Consider the following 17,630-nt stretch of genomic DNA (forward strand, 5'->3'; position numbering starts at 1 on the left):
ACAGCCCGTTATAACAATTCCTAGGAAATAACCTTTTAAAGGAGAATTGATAAAATAATAATTAATCAAAAAACATGATTTTAGAGAGGACAAATCAGTCCACATATGTTATTTTTTCATTAGTAATAAATAGAATAAAAAAGTTTTTACATAAAAAGTTAAAATAAGGAAGGTAACCGTAACATTGCAAACATAAGGGAGGTCAGTGAAACGAAGCAAAACATGAGGTGGTCTCTTAAATTTTCCCAACATTTAATTAGTGGTTAGTAATTAATCATAGTAAAATATTTAATAGAACCAATAATATGTTGTAGATAATTTTTCCATTTAAGGTAAGTCCGATAAGTCTATCTTCTCTCTCTCTTTCACACAAAACCCGTATATCTTAATAAAAATAAAACAATCTCTTTTAATCCTTTTTTTTTTTCTTTTTTCCATGGCTCACAAAATTCACCATTTCTCTTCCATATCTAAAATTCTCCGTTTCGCTGTACAAAATTGGTAAGTTTTACTGCTAATTACCTCAATTGATTTATTCGCTTCTATTTCTTCATTTAACAGTTTTTTATTTTTATAAAGTGAATGCTTGAACTGTTTGTAGTTAATTGTTATTTTGTGGCGGTGGAAAAGAAAAATTAGAGAAAATAACTGAATTTTGCTCTTTGTTGTTAGTTAGCTAACCTAATTTTTCCTTAAAAGGATTTTTTTTTTAAAACTGGAATGAATGAGTTGTTTGTCTATTGAGGATTTAAATTGGTAAGTTTTACTGCAAATTATCTCATTTGATTTACTCGCTTTATCGCTTCAATTTCTTAATTTTTTGCAGTTTTTTAATAAAGTGAATGCATGTGTTGTGAATTGAACTGTTCGTAGTTTATTGTTATGTGGAGATGGAAAAATAAAATTAGAGTAAATAACTAAGTTTTGAAATTTGTTGTTAGTTAGCTAACCTAATTTTTCCTTAAAAGGAAAGTTTTTTAGTAATGGAATGAATGAATTGTTTGTATATATAGATATAGAGGATTTATATTGGTAAGTTTTACTGCAAATTATCTCATTTGATATATAGATTCAAAGGATTTATATTGGTAAGTTTTACTGTAAATTATCTCAATTGATTCGTGGCTTTATCGCTTCAATTTCTTCATTTTCCACATTTTTTTTGGATAAAGTGAATGCATGTGTTGTGAATTGAACTGTTCGTACTTTATTGTTTTGTGGCGGTGGGAAAAAAAATAGGAAAGGGAAAAACTGAGTTTTGTTTGTTAGCTAACCTAATTTTTCCTTAAAAGGAAAGTTTTTTAGTACTGGAATGAATGAATTGTTTGTGTATATAAATATAGAGGATTTGTATTGTCTACTCTAGCAATGAACTACTTTCAATCGATTCGTTCGTTTTATGCTTCGATTTCTTCATTTTATTTTTAATAAAGTAAATGCACGTGTTGTAAATTGAACTTCCCGTACTTTGTTGTTATGTGGCGGTGGAAAAGCATTTTAGAAAAGGAAAAAACTGAGTTTTGTTATTATTTGTTAGTTAGCAAACATAATTTTTCCATAAAAGGAAAGTTTTTTTTTGTCAGTGTCGGTATGAATGAAATGTTTGTGTTTAGTGGGACCGGGTATAGAAGGTTTATATTGTCTACTCCTACTGATTTGGATATGGCTTAGTTGATTGATGCACTGTTAATAAGCTACTTAGCTATTTGAGTGTTGAGGCGTTGGATAAGCTTGCTAATATGAAAATAATGTTGCTGTTTTAAAATGTCTGCGCGATTTTATTTGATATTGATGTAGAGCACATGCCCTGAGCACACATTTCCATTGGAGTTAGTTTGCTCAATGGCAAGGGTATATACAAATGTAACTTGTTATTGGAAATTCTGAACTAGCTTTTAGAAAAATTAGCAAGAAAACAGAAGTTTATATAGGCAATGGGGTTGTCTTGTCAACGTGGTGAAATATGTCCTGTCAGAAACTACTACAATAACAACAACAACATACTCAGTGAGATGCCACAGGTGGGTATGGGGAGGGTAGAGTGTGCGTAGACCTTGCCCCTACCTTGTGTGAGGTAGAGAGGCTGTTTCCGATAGACCGTCGGCTCAAGAAAAATGTTTTCAAAAAAGGTTTGACAAATACAATAGTAAAAGCTTATGATGAAAATACTGTATAAAAGAAAAGTACCGACAATCAAAATAGCAAAGATAACTCAAGTAAAAGAAACAACAGTAGTAATACATTGGAGAATAAGAAAATAATAGACCTTATCAAAAATTAAGGACACCTATTACCTTGTCAAAAAAAAAGAAAGAAGATACTGTGGAAGCCTCATTAGACAAATGATACTAAAGCATATACCCTGATTCAGCGACGCCCTCCAATTTCATTCCAATTACACTAGCAACACACTACAGTCTATAGACATTTTCTTTTTTTATTGCTTCAGTCAGTCTATAGACATACTGCTCTTTGGCTTCTAGAAGCAAAGAAACCACCATCTCTGACACGGAATTATCTAGGGCTCATTAGTGTCTCTATCTGCCTCACCTACTCTATGAGATCCCTCTTTCTTGCGCATGGCTAACAATCTTGCCAGACACTAAGATTTGTTTCAGATTCTTCGAGAAATATGCCAAAAAAGGTTTTTCTTTGGGTTCCCACTTTGAAAGTCACCCTTCAAGTATCTGTCATATATGTGCTCATTTAATTGCATGACTATCAGCACATGCTTCAAATTTTGATGAAATGGCAATAATGCATCATTTCAAGGCGGTCTGTTTGGTGTATTAGATGATGTTTCTTAGGGGAAGATATCTGGTCATGCACATATAGTCTCATGATCAGTAGTTTGACCAAAAATTGATCTGATGTAGTGCCACTGGTCAGGTGATTGTTTTAATGCTCTGCAGTTTAGTGGGGAAGCCAGGTGATGGGTTCTGGCAGGGGTGTAGGTTTTCTGGTAGCATTTTCTGCTAGTGTTTCCTCCTATATTTTCCCTTTAAAAGGAGCATTTCTGAAAGTTCCTTGCCATTTTGAACTAACTATAACAGCATTCATTTAATCACTTTTTGACAAGCAATAGAAAAAGGAAAATATTGTTGCAGAGTTGTTCAATCACAATGCATTAGTTTTACCTTTTGTCTTAAGTTATCTTTAATTCGCTAGTTTATTATATGATCTATAAGTTTTTCCGTTCCTTGACAAGGTTTGATTTGCAGTGTTATTGAAACATTTGATTAAAAAAGAACATATTGACATTATGGATGAAGCTATTGATGAAGCTATTGGTGATGAGGTGAATGGACTGGATGCCATTGATGTTAGACAACTTCGAGGTAAGGAGAGTGACTATACTTTGAGGTCTGGGAACTCCAATATGCTGCAATCACATGAAGTGGTCACACTTGGTGAGGGTGATCACTACCAAAGTACTCCCAATTTGTTTACAGATACTCTCGACGGAAAGAATCTGGACAGGATTGGATCTTCAGAACATGCAAGTGCTAGTCCCCGTTGTATGAATGATACTGGAGTCATGGTTGAAGAATTGACGCTGAGAAACTACAATGGGAAAAACTTGGCTGTAGTTGGTACCTTGGGTAATAAGGAAACAATGCAGATTACGCCAAACCAGTGGTTTTATCATCTAGCAGGTGGATCTGCATGTGCAAGCTCACATGGGGAAGCTGCCTATAGAGACAGATGTAGGACATCATCAGGTCTCTGGGAGGAAGAGGGAGATACATTGTTTACCGGACTTCTGAATCAGAATCAGAAAACATTAAATGAAAGTCATAATCTAGACGGTGAAAATTTGCAGAATAATGGTGATAAAGCTGTTTCGAATAGTGTATTACCCTCTTCCGAGGGTATCCGGACCAAGATTTTATCCAAGTCAGGATTTTCTGAGTATATTGTGAAAAGCACATTGAAAGGCAAAGGAGTCATATGCAAAACACAGTTACCCCGAATATCTGCTAGTGAGTCTCAAGGCCAGATTCATCGGCAGTGTCCTAATGCTTCTTCCACCATTGCAAGTGTGGATGCATTTGTGTCACCTTTTCAAGGTATCTCTGAAATGGGCTGCAGTGTTAATCCCAATGGCTATCAAGATGGAATCGGTTTAAGAGAACGGCTGAAAGCTGGGGTATATAAATTGAACAAAGATGAAGGCTTGTATATCTTCAAACAAGTTGTGGCTTTGGTGGATTTTGCTCACTCTCAAGGAATTATCGTACAAGACTTGCGTCCATCTTGCTTTAAATTATTGCACTCAAACCAAGTTGTATATATTGGAGCATCTGTACGCACTCAGTTGACTGAAGGTGTTTCCCAGTCAGAGCATAATCAGAAAGAGAGAAGTTCAGCCGGGAAAACCATTTCTTCCTTGATCGATCCTTGTGTAAAGAAGCAAAAACTTAGTGAAGACACGCACCTGAAGAGGAAGTGGCCTCAATACCCCTTCAACTCAGGCCATAAATCTGCTGGCACAAACACTAAATTAAATGCTGCACAAGGGTATGGAGATGATTCAAATGAAAAGGATTGCCTCAAGACAGAACCGAACGCCCCGAGCAAATTTAGAAAGCCTCAACTATCCATTATGTCAAAACCATTGCTGACTTCCATGAGCCTTAAGCTGGAGGAGAAGTGGTACACCAGTCCTGAGCAGTTCAGTGGAGGTGGCCGCACATTTTCATCAAACATCTACTGCCTAGGGGTTCTTCTCTTTGAGGTTTGAAAATAAAAGTCTAATCATAATCTATTCTTTTTCTGGTCTCATAATCTGTTCTTTTCTAGTCTCATTTCTGTAGGAAGTTCAACAGTTTGGCTCGAGTCTTAGCACTCTAATCACAATGAAATTCATTCTTGATTTACACCTCTTCTAGAGTTGTTTTTTGACTATTCTGTTGTCATTATGTTAGAGGTCCCAACTTGTGTGATAAATGTGTGGAAAGTTAGACAGGAGTACAATGTTGGTCATGTGATGTTAAGTCTTGACTGAGGTAGATAGTTTATTTCTAGCTTAATCAGTGGACAAGGTATAGTTTATTTCTAGCTTAAGTAGTGGATAAGGTGGACAATATATAAGTTTCATTAGCTAGGATTTATAAGAATCTGAAATTTGTCTTATAATTTCTGTAACAAGGTCTAGGGTTTATCTTACTTCCTCTAAGATAAGTTTACAATCATTCTTTGAGCAGAATATGTATCTACAATGCAGATATGCCCTTGGTTCTGGGTAGGTTCTCTACCTTTTGGTATACCGCTTGTATCGTTGAGTTGTCCCACATTAATAAAATTACTTGCCTTACAAAAATAAAACATATTTGGCCGTAGTTATTGTTCAGTAAGCAAACAAATTACTTCTCTCTACCTTTTAAGTGGAACACTAAGTTGATACTGTATTTTCATGACTAATATAGGTTTTGCTTTTCTTTCAGTTGCTTAGCTCATTTGACTGTGAAAGGTCTCATGCTGCTGCAATGCTGGATCTTCGCCATAGGATTCTTCCCTCTTGTTTCCTATCAGAGCATCCCAAAGAAGCTGGATTTTGTCTTTGGCTGCTTCATCCAGAACCTTCAGCACGTCCATCAACAAGGTGGTCAAAATTTCTGGTTCTGTTTGTTGCTCTTGGCTCCGTAACTGAAAATACTGTGTGAATGCCTATGGAAAGAGCTTGAACTAAAAAGTTTTCAGTTACTGAACTCGTTTAGTAGTTGAGATACTATTGGTGATTAACAGAGCTTTTAGATTGGGGATACCTCTAAGGTTATCAATTGTGATGCCAGAAATGACCTTAAGGAGAACACCAAAAAAAAAAAAAAGGTTATGATTGAGCTAGGGCTTCCGAACTATCATGTTGTTCATGATTAAAGTTTAAATGTCACACCCTAATGTATTATCCATGCTAATTGGTATGTTAGTTTTTTCTCCCCTCTGAATGTAGATGTACTTTTATTAGAAATGACACCCAAGGGAAGTGCAGCCATTTACAAGAGCTCCAGGTTGTTTTTAGCTTTTGTATAAGGTGTTCAGTCTTTCACTTCTGGAGGTACTGAAACTAGAAAACCGACTTTACTCACATGACTATATATCTGCCTCGTTATGTAGAGATTGCTCTAGTCGAGTTTCACTGATAGAGTATAACTTGTCCAGCATCTTTAAACATAGTTTTGAGAACAATGTTCGTCAGCAGATTACGCCTTGTGTTCCATTCAATGTTCTTTTCTTTCCCTGGAGTGCTGGACTGCTAGTTAGTCGCATTCTTCATAAACAAAACAGATGAGGCTAGAATATCATTTTTTTCTTTCAGAAATCCGTTTCTAGTTGACTGCTTGACCTAGATTAAGTGATATCTTTCTCAGACAGTCTTTTGATTTTAGAATTTGCTCTTCGGGTGATAGTTATTAAAAGAAAAAAAGAAGAGAATTATTCTATGAAGAGATTAGTATTGGAACTTTAGGTCTGATCTTTGCATGCAGAACTACAAGGGTAATGTTCAATAAGATGAATTTTACAAGCTGTAGGGAGAGAGTATTAACTTTAGGTCTTGCTTGAAAAATGTTGTACTAATCTCTCTTTTCCCCCCTTTTAGTTGTATTCCTTTTAGGTTCCAAACCAATTTTTATGAAGGGTTTAAGGGGGTCAAGGCTTGGCTTGACCCTGTGTTCTCCTGGGTCGGAGGCGAGAACTTGAAAGTGAATCATTCAGTGGTGGGGTGTTCATAGAACAGAAGGCCTCGCCCGAGGAGTGGCAGATTTGGATGGAGTCTCGCTCATAGAGGAAGAGTACGCGCGCTAGCGCACTACGGCTTACGTAGTTGATCGGAGAACCCATGGGAGGGGAGGAGTTATCCTCACTGAAGTAAAAATGAATAAATGACAATTAACAACAGAACCAGAATTACTGAAGTATGTTCATGTGTACTATAAGATTAAATGGTAGCTGTTACATCCTTCCAGTCATTTATTATACTGCATATAGTTATTCATTGCATTAAAGTTCATAATTGTGGAGGATGTTAATATTCGGATGGTCTTTCTTTCCTTGGACATGCTGGGACTCTCAAACCAAACACACTAAAAAGAGGAGAAATTAACTGCAAGCTAATGATTACTGGCTTTTCTTGACCTGTGTACGTATACATTCTCTAATTTTAGGAGTTTTGTTGTAGTGCTGATAAAAAATTGTGATTTCTAAATGTGACTTGTTAATGTATAGTTATGGGTGTATTGAAACCTCAGTTTCTTTTTCAGTCTTCCCTTTTCATTAGTATTTTTGCAGTATTTCAGTTATCTCATTACTGGTATGGAGCAGGGAAATCTTACAGTCTGAAGTTATTGCTGGGATTAAAGAGTTACCTGGAGATGTATCGCTGTCATCTATTCACGAAGAGGAATCTGAGTCGGAGTTATTATTGGACTTCCTCATGTCACTGAAAGATCAAAAGCAAAAAAATGTGACGAAGTTAGTGGAAGAACTCAAATGTATAGAAGCAGATGTCCAAGAGGTTCAGAGGCGGCAAAGAAGCAAAGCCTCTTGTCCGCCTTCACACCAGGAATTTCTTGTTTCATGGGAGAACAGGTTTATTCAGAAAGGAGCATCAAGTTCAGATGTGTATCCGAAGCTTCCGCCTATATGTGAGGATGAAACTAGATTGATCAAGAATATCAGGCAGCTTGAGAGTGCTTACTTCTCCATGAGATCCAATATTCAGCCTTCTGATGATGTTGCCATGGTCCGTAGAACTGAAGAAATTTTTAACAATCAGGAGAACTTTGTTTTGACAGGAAACAATAAAGAGAAGTATAGACCCACAGATCGGGTTGGGGAATTTTTTGATGGCTTCTGCAAGTATGGTCGGTATAGCAAGTTCAGAGTAAGGGGAATGTTAAGAAATGCAGATCTGAATAATTCTGCAAATGTCATTTGTTCTCTAAGCTTTGACAGGGATGAGGAATATTTAGCTGCTGGCGGGGTGTCGAAGAAAATTAAAGTATTTGAGTATCAGGCCCTCTTTAATGATTCTGTTGACATTCATTACCCAATTATCGAGATGCCAAACAAATCTAAGCTCAGCTGTATTTGCTGGAACAACTATATCAGGAACTATCTAGCTGCCACTGACTATGATGGTGCGGTTAAGGTGTGTGTATTTGGTTTTAGTTTTCTGCCAGTGCATTGGTAGAGTATTGCCTTGTGTGTATGTTGAACTTGTCCCATGCTCATATTTATTGCTTATGATGACTATATATGTGATCTATAGTCAGAAGGCAATTATCTTCAGAACGCTCCGTGCTCAATTTTCATTGACTCATTTATGGAGTCTTATGTTCATTGCACATCTTTCACTTAAGGAGTGAGTTGCGCTGTTGCATGAGAGAGCTTGGATTTATCTGTTGCGCTCTATGTCAAGGCAACTTACATTTTTTTTTTCATGCTTTTTTCTAGCAATACAGAAGCATGTAAACATGTTCCGGCTATACTTTTATTCTGTGAATATTGTACGCTTGTTGCAGAGGATAAATTGATCCATCCACTAGAAATATATTTGGATTTGGAGCACTTTCAATTGAGAGAGGGTTGGCTGTGATCCTTGTATGATAACAACTACCTCATCTTCTTTTTGCATATCTACCAGTTTGCCTTCGATATAGTTATTTAAGCTACTTAAATAACATGTGATTATCTCAGTTTCAAAAAAAAAAAAAAAAAGTGAATTTCTAGACTCTGTCTCTGCCAGTCTGTTCTCTTTCTCACCCAATTTGATTTGTTGGTCTTTGTTTGGTTTTAACGATTGTGCTGTTTATTCACCCACCTTGTATGACTATTATGTTTTACACATACTGCTTAATTTTCTCGTCATGTTTTGCCGCTCATAACTCTCACCTGTAAATGCTGTTGTTAAGTTCACTACCATAGCTGAATATCTTGTGACATTGTCAATGGTTTCAGTTATGGGATGTGTCTACCGGTCAAGCTTTTTCGCATTTGACTGAGCATAATGAAAGGGCATGGTCTGTAGATTTTTCTCGCGTGGATCCCACAAAGTTAGTCAGTGGAAGTGACGATCATTTGGTGAAACTTTGGAGCATCAACGAGGCATGCTTCCCTCTTTCATGCTGTTCTACATTGTACCTCCATGTTATAATTGAGAAGCTCCCTTCCCCCCACCCTCCCTCCAACACAAATCTCCTTGCTCTGGGAAAAAAAAAGGAAAAGGTCATTGTTTGAAGTTCAGTTTACAGAGAAATGCAAGGAAATAGAGCTTCAAAAAAAATCTTGGTTTTATTTGATATAATGTTTGTGAACCGTCAGCACATTAATTTAACCTCCCATCTTATTGCTGGAAAGTTGAAAATTGATTCTCATCCATGTACCATTGAACCTGCAGAAGAACTTGCAATAGATGTCTTGGTCTAATTAACAATGCGAGCCATCTTTGTTTGACTTCATTACCTCTTCTCTCACTTCTACCGTATATTCCCCTTAATTAGAAAAGATGAATATGACAAGGAATGCGAATGTTCTACTTGTCCATAAAATGAGAATTAGACATGGCTTGCTTGTCCCTTTTGGGTGCAGTGGCGCTAAAGATAAGGAAATAGAGATACATAAATTATCTCTGTAAAACATGGAGAAAGGAAACTCACCTGTACCTAGTCCACTTAATCATATTACTACTCAGTGAAAAACTGAACTTCAACAAAATATTCATGAAGGTACAGAAAAAAAGATATCCACTTTTTTCTCATATGTGATATTATCTCATTTTCTTCTATTTCATAATGTTAATTGTATCAAATTTTCTTTTTGTGCAGAAGAACAGTGTGTGCACGATCAGAAATAAAGCAAATGTTTGCTGTGTTCAGTTTTCCCCTGACTCCAGTCATTTTCTGGCTTATAGCTCTGCTGATTACAAGACTTACTGCTATGATCTTCGTAATACCTCAGTTCCTTGGTGTATATTAGCTGGCCATGAGAAAGCTGTTAGTTATGCAAAATTTTTGGATGCTGAAACCCTCATTTCTGCATCCACTGACAACAGTCTGAAGATATGGGATCTCAATAAAACCAACTCAAGTGGCTATTCGGCCGATTCTTGTGTCTTAACCCTGAAAGGGCACACCAACGAGAAGGTTGGCTATTAATAGAATATCAGTCATTTTTGCTTGTATATCTATGAGGTCCAAAATTTTGAATTGCCTACTTAATCCTAATATCTTCACTGTCAATGCAATATTGCTGTATGAACTGACGTCTTGTCTTTTTATTCTCAGAATTTTGTGGGATTATCTGTGAACAATGGATACATAACCTGCGGGTCAGAAACAAATGAGGTAGGTTCCCTGCTCCCTGTTTTAATGAGGAATACTGCCACATGAATCTCTTCTATTGCTATGACTGCAGATAGGACCTAATAGGAAAGGAAGGTTGAGGTGTAAAGGTTGATCCTTACTACAGTTGCATACAGTTGACATTGATAGTGTTGATTTGTTTGATCAACTTACTGGCTGTCCTACATTTTAGTTTCCTTGCAAAGTACCGTAAAACTGAGGTCTTAGTCTTCTGCTGTGTCCTTGCAGAAGAAACACATCTGCTAGAATTTTCCTCATTGGCAACCATTTTTCGCTTTAGAAAAGAAAAGTTATTTAACTCACCTTCTGCATTGAGTTAAAGGAGCCATATGTGAAAGAGATTCTTATATGTAGTTTTTAAGCAATGGACCTTCATGCTGAGAACACAGAATTTGCGAATAGTACTACAGTCTGTATGTATCATATTTTACCCCGAAAAATCCTAATTCAGCTCCACGTAAGATAGTCAGTGTAAGGTTGAGCAATCGACATGACATATTTGCTCATATCTATTGCACCATCTTGTTATATTATGACTAATTGTCGTGGTAGACTAGATTTCCTCGACATTTCCTTGTCCCAAAGCTGCCTTTGGTTGCTAAGAAAGGAAAAAGAAAGTGTTGGAAATTAACTTTCTTGCATTTTCGTCCATCTGACGAAAGTGCAGAAAGCAGTTGAACACTTCAAAAAATTCCTCCAAATTATGTCTTGCCAAACGTGTACACAACTTGAACTGTCAAACATGCATGCAGAAAATTATTTTTTTTCCCGTTACTTCTTCTTTGCTGTAGTTCTTTCAACAACAACAACAGCAGCATACCCAGTGTAATCCCACAAATGGGGTTTGGGGAGGATAGGATGTCCGCAGACCTTACCCCTACCTTTGTGGCAGAGAGGCTGTTTCCGATAGACCCTCGGCTCAAAAGAAGTAAAATCAAAGCAGGAGTGAAAGGAAAATAGTGACAAAATTCTTTCAAGATATTAATTTTCCGACAACTTCTTTGACATCCAAACAAAGTGAAATGGATAAACATACAGAAAACAGAAAAGACTTCTTATTAATGTGCTTATCTCTTCCCTGCAGGTCTTTACTTATTACAAATCTCTGCCTATGCCTATTACTTCTCACCAATTTGGCTCTATTGATCCAATCTCTGGTAAAGAGACTGATGACGACAATGGACAATTTGTTTCAAGCGTTTGCTGGAGACAAAAGTCAAACACTGTTCTTGCTGCCAATTCCAGTGGCTGCATAAAACTACTTGAGATGGTTTAGACGTTGACCAGCTGAAGAATTGCATCCTTCCTCCTAAAGTTTCCTGGGAATCTTTGAATGGATCGTGTTGGAATGCAGCTGTATGATTATTTGGTAATTTCTGGGATATCTTCTCTTGAAGTTTAAGGTTGAACTCTGAGAAGGGAACCATGTCTAATACTTGTCTTGACAATTGTGGGTTGTTTGGTTCAAAAAGTTTATAGGAAGCTTAACAGAAACCAGCAGTATGGCGGAGGGAGTCTTTCTTTTTTAAACTGGACCCAACATAATTTAACGTTCCTGAAGATGCAATACAGCTATTATTGGACCAGATTTGTGAAGAAGAGCCATTTCTGTGTCATAATTGCCTGAATATTGAGATATCCCTCAAAACGGATGCTAGCACAGTCGTGATGTCCTCCAATTTTAGAAGGCTGATGGTGGAGCTGAGTGAATTTCATCATATGAAATTTTGTTGGTGTGTGTGATATTCATTTGTACATCTAGTTAGATACTGCCATTTGTAAAAGCATGTCTTAGGAAGCAATATAGCTGATGATGAGTTGTTGTACATGTCATAATTCCCTTACCCTTTACATAGCAATATATAGAGAATTTGTACATTGAACTGTCGATTGTATTTTAGTGCTTTGCCATTTCTTTTGTGCCATTTTGGGCACAAATGACAAAAGTTTGTTATGTTCTTTCTCCATTATCTAATAACATAAAATAGAGAAATCCGAAGTGATAATTTTCATTAAAATATGCAGAGGTTGAAACTGCTTTAAACCAATTTCATGTGAATCAACTTCTCTAAAATGTGATTCGGAAATGTGAATTGCAGATTTTCTTCCTGAACTTTAGCAGTTGTGAACGGCTGAACAGCATTCAAAACCTGTGAAATCCAGAGAGTACAGACCTCCAAAAAGTTAAATAATTTATCTCCAACAAGTAAAAAAGCTTAACGTATAAGCGTAATATACAAACTTTAACCATCCTTTGCTTCAAAATATTTGAGCTGCAAAGTTTATTTGAAAATTGAAAGCCGCATGAACATTTTTAACTGTTGTGCACACATTGGCTATTGCTAATGCTATGCGGTTTCCTTGGTCTATGTGGGCTCATACCCGAGGGCAAGTAGACATCTCGGTTTGCACAGCGAGCACATGGATTTAATGGCGATGCACTCGGGGACTGATAGAGATTTCCATTTGAGGTGATTGCAGGTGATCTTGGAACTGTAAAAGGTTTTGGTGTTCGTGTTGGAGATGACATTGTTGATGACTGTACTCTCTTAACTCTAGCTGGTGAAGATCTTGGCGATGGGTCTGTCAGTTTCTCTGCAAAAAAGATTCAGTTTATCTTTATATTAAACAGTCAAAACTAAATATCCCCCTAAAGAAAACATGCAAGTTGACAAAGTAGGAATAGCTAACCTGGTGTTGTACTACTCTCTTTGTCCTGTAGTTTTTTGTGTAATGGAGTTCTCTTTACCAATACCTTTGAATTGCTTGGTTTTGATGCAGTTATCTCAGGATTCTCAGATGATATCGAGTTTTCATTGGCTTCCGGGCTCGATAGAACTTTCTTATCTGGATTCTTGGATTTTGTTCTTCTTGACAGAGCTTTCCTTTGCGTAGAATCACCACGAATGGACTTGACATTGGAAGTTGATGATTGCTTCTTTTCTGGACTTTCAGAATCTTTAAGTTTTTGGTTATCAGATGAGTTTTTCTCCTCTAAAGTTGCAGAACTTATTAATATCTGATCACCTGATGAATTTTTTTCGTCTGAATTCCCAGGAGACGCCATTTTCTTCTCAGCTTCTACACTCGATGAAGGTTTTTTGTCATCCGTTTTCGGAGACATCGTTACGTTCTCCTGGTTTTCCAAAAATTTCAGCTTTTGGTTCTTTCTTATTGATGAAAAGGTCTTCCCTGGTGTCAGTATTATTTTACTTTCTGGAATATCAGCATAAATTGTCTTTTCATTTGCTGCTGGAAATTTCTCTTTTGGACTCTCAGAACCAACTGACATTTGATCGAATGAAAAATCTTTTCTAAGTGGTGTCTCAGATATAGCTGACCTCTGATCCCAGAATCTTGAATCTTTCCTCTCTATTATCTCTGAACAAACAGACCTTCGATCACTTGGATCGAAGAAAAGATCATCTATTGCAGCCATACGCTCATCATCGCTCTGCATTGATCCCGAAAAACCATAATGTGATGAATCCCAATGCTTGTCTTTCGAGTTCCCTGAAATTTTTTCATTCTCAACAAGTCTGTAAGCAAACATCTGGAAAGGAATTTGTGATACCGGGGCCAAACCACTACTATCCTCTCCTGAAAATTTCTTCGAGTAGCCAGCCTCGATTTCACAATAATCTACGAGTGGAGGAGGACATTCAGGTTGTCCATGTTCCGGATTTATAACAAGTATTTTCTTGATATAATGCAAAATCCTACACAAAGAAGAGAAACTTGGACGAAGATTTGGATTCGTTTGCCAGCATTTTCTTGTCAAGTTCGCAAGATATTTAGGTGAAGGATATGGGAAAAGAGGCCTCTCCCCTGTTCTAATATTTCGCGCCATTTTCTCCCCTTGGAGATGTTCATCAAACGGAGCTTTCCCCGTTAAAAGTTGAAAACATATCATTCCATAACTATAAACATCAGCTTTCTCTGTGTACTTGTGGGCACATATACTTTCCGGTTTTTCCTTTTCAGTAAGAACTTCTGGTGCATACCATATAAAAGACTCATCAGCATTGTGATTACTCTTAATAGATGTTGAACCAATTCCTTTAACCTTCGCATGAAAATAACTACTCTCCGCGGAGGAATTTCTTGGTTTAAGGAGCACGTTAGATGGATTCAACTCTCCGTGATAGATCTTTTTCGAGTGCAAATACTCCATCCCTCGAGCAATTTGAAGCATAATATCAACAGCTACTTGGACAGAAAACGGTCCTTTCTTCCTCTGACTCGAATGTTCTTTTATGTAAGCGGCTAAACTTTTATTCATTAGCTCCATAACAAGGTACCCTTCTTTCTTTTCTTCATCGTAAAAACCACAATGATATTGTAAAACGTTCGGGTGAGACAGCGAAAACAATAAAAAGAGTTCATCAAGTAACGGTTCATTTAGCTCACCAAAGAAGTTCCTTAACGCGAAACTTTCTCCTAACCAATTTATCTCCTTAACATGTCCTCCACGCGATCCTAAACGTCTCTTCACATGATAATCGCTCGCTCCAACCAAGATTAAACTAGGCAAGAGCATTATTTGCTTGAATTCTTCTGATCCATTTAGTTTCTTGAGCAATATCTCAGCTAGCCTATGCTCTTTTATCGCCAAATTTTGCCTTATCATTTCAAGAAGATACCATTTATCTTCTTTCCAACAACTCTCCAATTCACTACATATCTCTCTAGTGACTAAATATTGTTTCCCAAACATCCACTGAAAAAATCTTGGATCACACATTACTTCTCCCTCGTATTTTTTCGCTAGTGCTGTTCTCCGTTTCTGCATATCTTCCTCGTCGAATCCTGAGATTTCTGCAGCTGTCTCAATAGCCTCAATCACAACAGGGAAACAACATAGTAAATTATGAACATGAAACTCAACACAATCTTTATTGAGATGTAAACTTATGGCTTTACCCCACAAATCTTTCACATCCATACAACTTCTTATGTACATTTCACCTTCTTTAAAGATCCTATGAAGCTCTCTCATTGGATATGCAAGTGCTTGCCACTTGTTATTTCTCTCATTTAACCTTAAATTATGCTTGATCCCCTCGGAAATCGTGTTGAAGGCCTGTACATACATGTCAAATAGAAGACAACATTGCTTCTGGTTTATTTGAATGTCATGTTTCAATACCATTAGAGCCTTTAAGCTCCCAACTACCTCACCAATCTGCCTGAATTGATCCATTCTGCTTTAAGAGTACAGAAAAAATTCTCAACACAACATGGCCTAGAATAGAAGAAAAAATTAAATAATACTTAAAAATTAGCCAACATTAGTAGTAAACACATACCTAACACAAAAAGGCCTTTAAAATGGGCAAAATTGTTGAGTCAGTCACGAGGGAAAATGCTGAATTCAATTAGACTCTGATGAATCCAATAGAAATTCAGCACCAACCCATTTTATAATCTTGATCAAGAAACCACCTTTCTGGAAAAAATCTTCATAAATATATATATATGTGTAAATCCAAATTTCTCTGAAGAGTTGGATATGATCAAACTATTAACAATGTAGAATTAAGGAAATAGGCCAAAATGCGGATGGAATTTTAAGGGCAACCAATCCAGAAAGTGATCAAAACTATGGTAACATTAAATTACCAAGGCTGAAAAATAAAAATAGAGAACCAAGTGATTTGCATTTCTCAAGGTTATAATTTTCTGCTACCCTTTACATATATTTTTTAGAAAATTTCTTGGTTCTTTTTTACATTTTTCCAGCCAACCTGATCAAGAAAATGGAAAGGCTGCTTCTTTTGAATTTCAGAGTTGAAAATGGCCGTTGACACAATTCCGTTTCTTTTGGGACTGATTTAAATAATTTCCCGCAATTTTAGCTGTCTTTCTGATTTTTTTTGCGATTAAAAACAATCCACAGGAAGTTTTAACTAAAATTAAGTCAAAGTTATCCATAAACAAAAGTTTTTTTAGTTTTTATTTTAAAGATATAATCTAGTTTGGCAAGAAAAGTAAAAAAGAACTGAGATCACTCTAAACTTTTGCTATATACATGAGATGATAATCATACTTGATGGAGCATCTTCTTTGCTGATCATGTAAGATTACACTAACGCCAAAAGGTAAGATTTCATATATGGTCACTCTTATGTGATATCTGAGTAAAGTTGAATAGATATTTATTTTATAAAAGATACCTTTGTAACTTTGGCGAAATAAATAATAGTTGAATGACCATTTGTGGAATTATATCCAAAAAAAAAAAACTGAAACACACTCTTATCCTAATTAATCAGGTAGTATGCAATGATGACCGACAAGCATTATATAGTTACTTGATCCTATTATGTTATCTATTATGTATTCTTTGATATTAAGTAACCCTTTTTGGGTCTGACTAATTCAGATTTGAGTTAGAAAGTCTGAAGGTAAAACATTTTCTGTCAAAAATGACTCTATCCTAAAGACAAAAGACCCAAGACTAGACTCTAGATACTACTCGCTTACATAACAAATAGTTGATATAACGTTAGCAATTGGACTTTAAAAAAAAAAGAGCTCTCCGTCATTAATAAAGTAGCTCACAGAACATTCATTTAATACACCATGGAGATTTAATTTCCAACCATATCAGTCACGATATTTGGCTATAAAAGGACAATATATGTCGTGAAGTTGAGGAAATTAGAGGAAACCAAAATACAGAAAACATACAAGAATGAGTGGAAGTGCTGCTTGCCCTTATAACTCTCCATATGCTACAACCATGTTTGCTTTGAAGCAAAACAAAAACCAACCTCAACTACAAGTATACAACACAACCAAAATCGAAAATCCTAACTGTTTCACTAGTACTTTTACTACTAGTCATATTTCAAGTAGTACTAGTTGTAATTTTCAGATGCCATTGCACTATCCGAGGTACAAGAAAGCCGATTACGAGACGATGCCGGTGGAGAAACTCGATTGCCTTCTCAAACAGTATGGACTGCCCGTGATCGGAGATGTCAATCACAAGAGGAAGTTTGCTATGGGAGCTTTCCTTTGGCCTAGCCAAAACACTTGAATGATTCAGGAGCACTAGTCATAGACGCTGATCTAGGACGAGTTCTGCTGGTTCAACTGATCGAATCCACTAAATTTAAATCATGAATAAAACTAGAAATTGTAATCTCGATCTATGATCATAGTCGTGTTTTTAGTATTGAAATAATTTGATGTCATGTCATGCAGGCATCCTATAGGAACCTTAGTAGTGGTTTTATTTTAATTTCCTCTGTAACTATT

General features: G+C 36.5%; 2 protein-coding genes across 4 annotated transcripts; one reads left to right on the forward strand and one right to left on the reverse strand.

Annotated features, from left to right (window-relative positions):
- The first annotated feature begins 341 nt into the window (after positions 1 to 341).
- Positions 342 to 12,275, forward strand: LOC132634818 (protein SPA1-RELATED 2). Of its 2 annotated transcripts, XM_060350909.1 has the most exons (8): positions 342 to 501; positions 3,222 to 4,738; positions 5,448 to 5,605; positions 7,324 to 8,152; positions 8,962 to 9,108; positions 9,828 to 10,145; positions 10,287 to 10,346; positions 11,449 to 12,275. In XM_060350909.1, exons 2-8 carry the CDS (start codon positions 3,263 to 3,265, stop codon positions 11,638 to 11,640), a joined length of 3,180 nt encoding a protein of 1,059 aa, XP_060206892.1. In that variant the 5' UTR covers positions 342 to 501; positions 3,222 to 3,262; the 3' UTR covers positions 11,641 to 12,275. The 2 variants fall into 2 exon arrangements, with proteins under 2 accessions (XP_060206892.1, XP_060206893.1); XM_060350910.1 differs by lacking the exon at positions 8,962 to 9,108.
- A 256-nt stretch (positions 12,276 to 12,531) lies between these two features.
- Positions 12,532 to 16,137, reverse strand: LOC132634819 (receptor-like kinase LIP1). Of its 2 annotated transcripts, XM_060350911.1 has the most exons (3): positions 15,674 to 16,137; positions 13,056 to 15,568; positions 12,532 to 12,959 (listed from the first exon to the last, which is right to left on the reverse strand). In XM_060350911.1, the coding sequence occupies exons 2-3, from the start codon at positions 15,565 to 15,567 to the stop codon at positions 12,679 to 12,681; spliced, it is 2,793 nt and encodes a 930-aa protein (XP_060206894.1). In that variant the 5' UTR covers position 15,568; positions 15,674 to 16,137; the 3' UTR covers positions 12,532 to 12,678. The 2 variants fall into 2 exon arrangements, with proteins under 2 accessions (XP_060206894.1, XP_060206895.1); XM_060350912.1 differs by lacking the exon at positions 15,674 to 16,137 and having other exon boundaries at positions 13,056 to 15,639.
- Positions 16,138 to 17,630: the final 1,493 nt, after the last annotated feature.

This window comes from Lycium barbarum, chromosome 4, assembly GCF_019175385.1.
Source record: "Lycium barbarum isolate Lr01 chromosome 4, ASM1917538v2, whole genome shotgun sequence".
NCBI lineage: Eukaryota > Viridiplantae > Streptophyta > Magnoliopsida > Solanales > Solanaceae > Lycium > Lycium barbarum.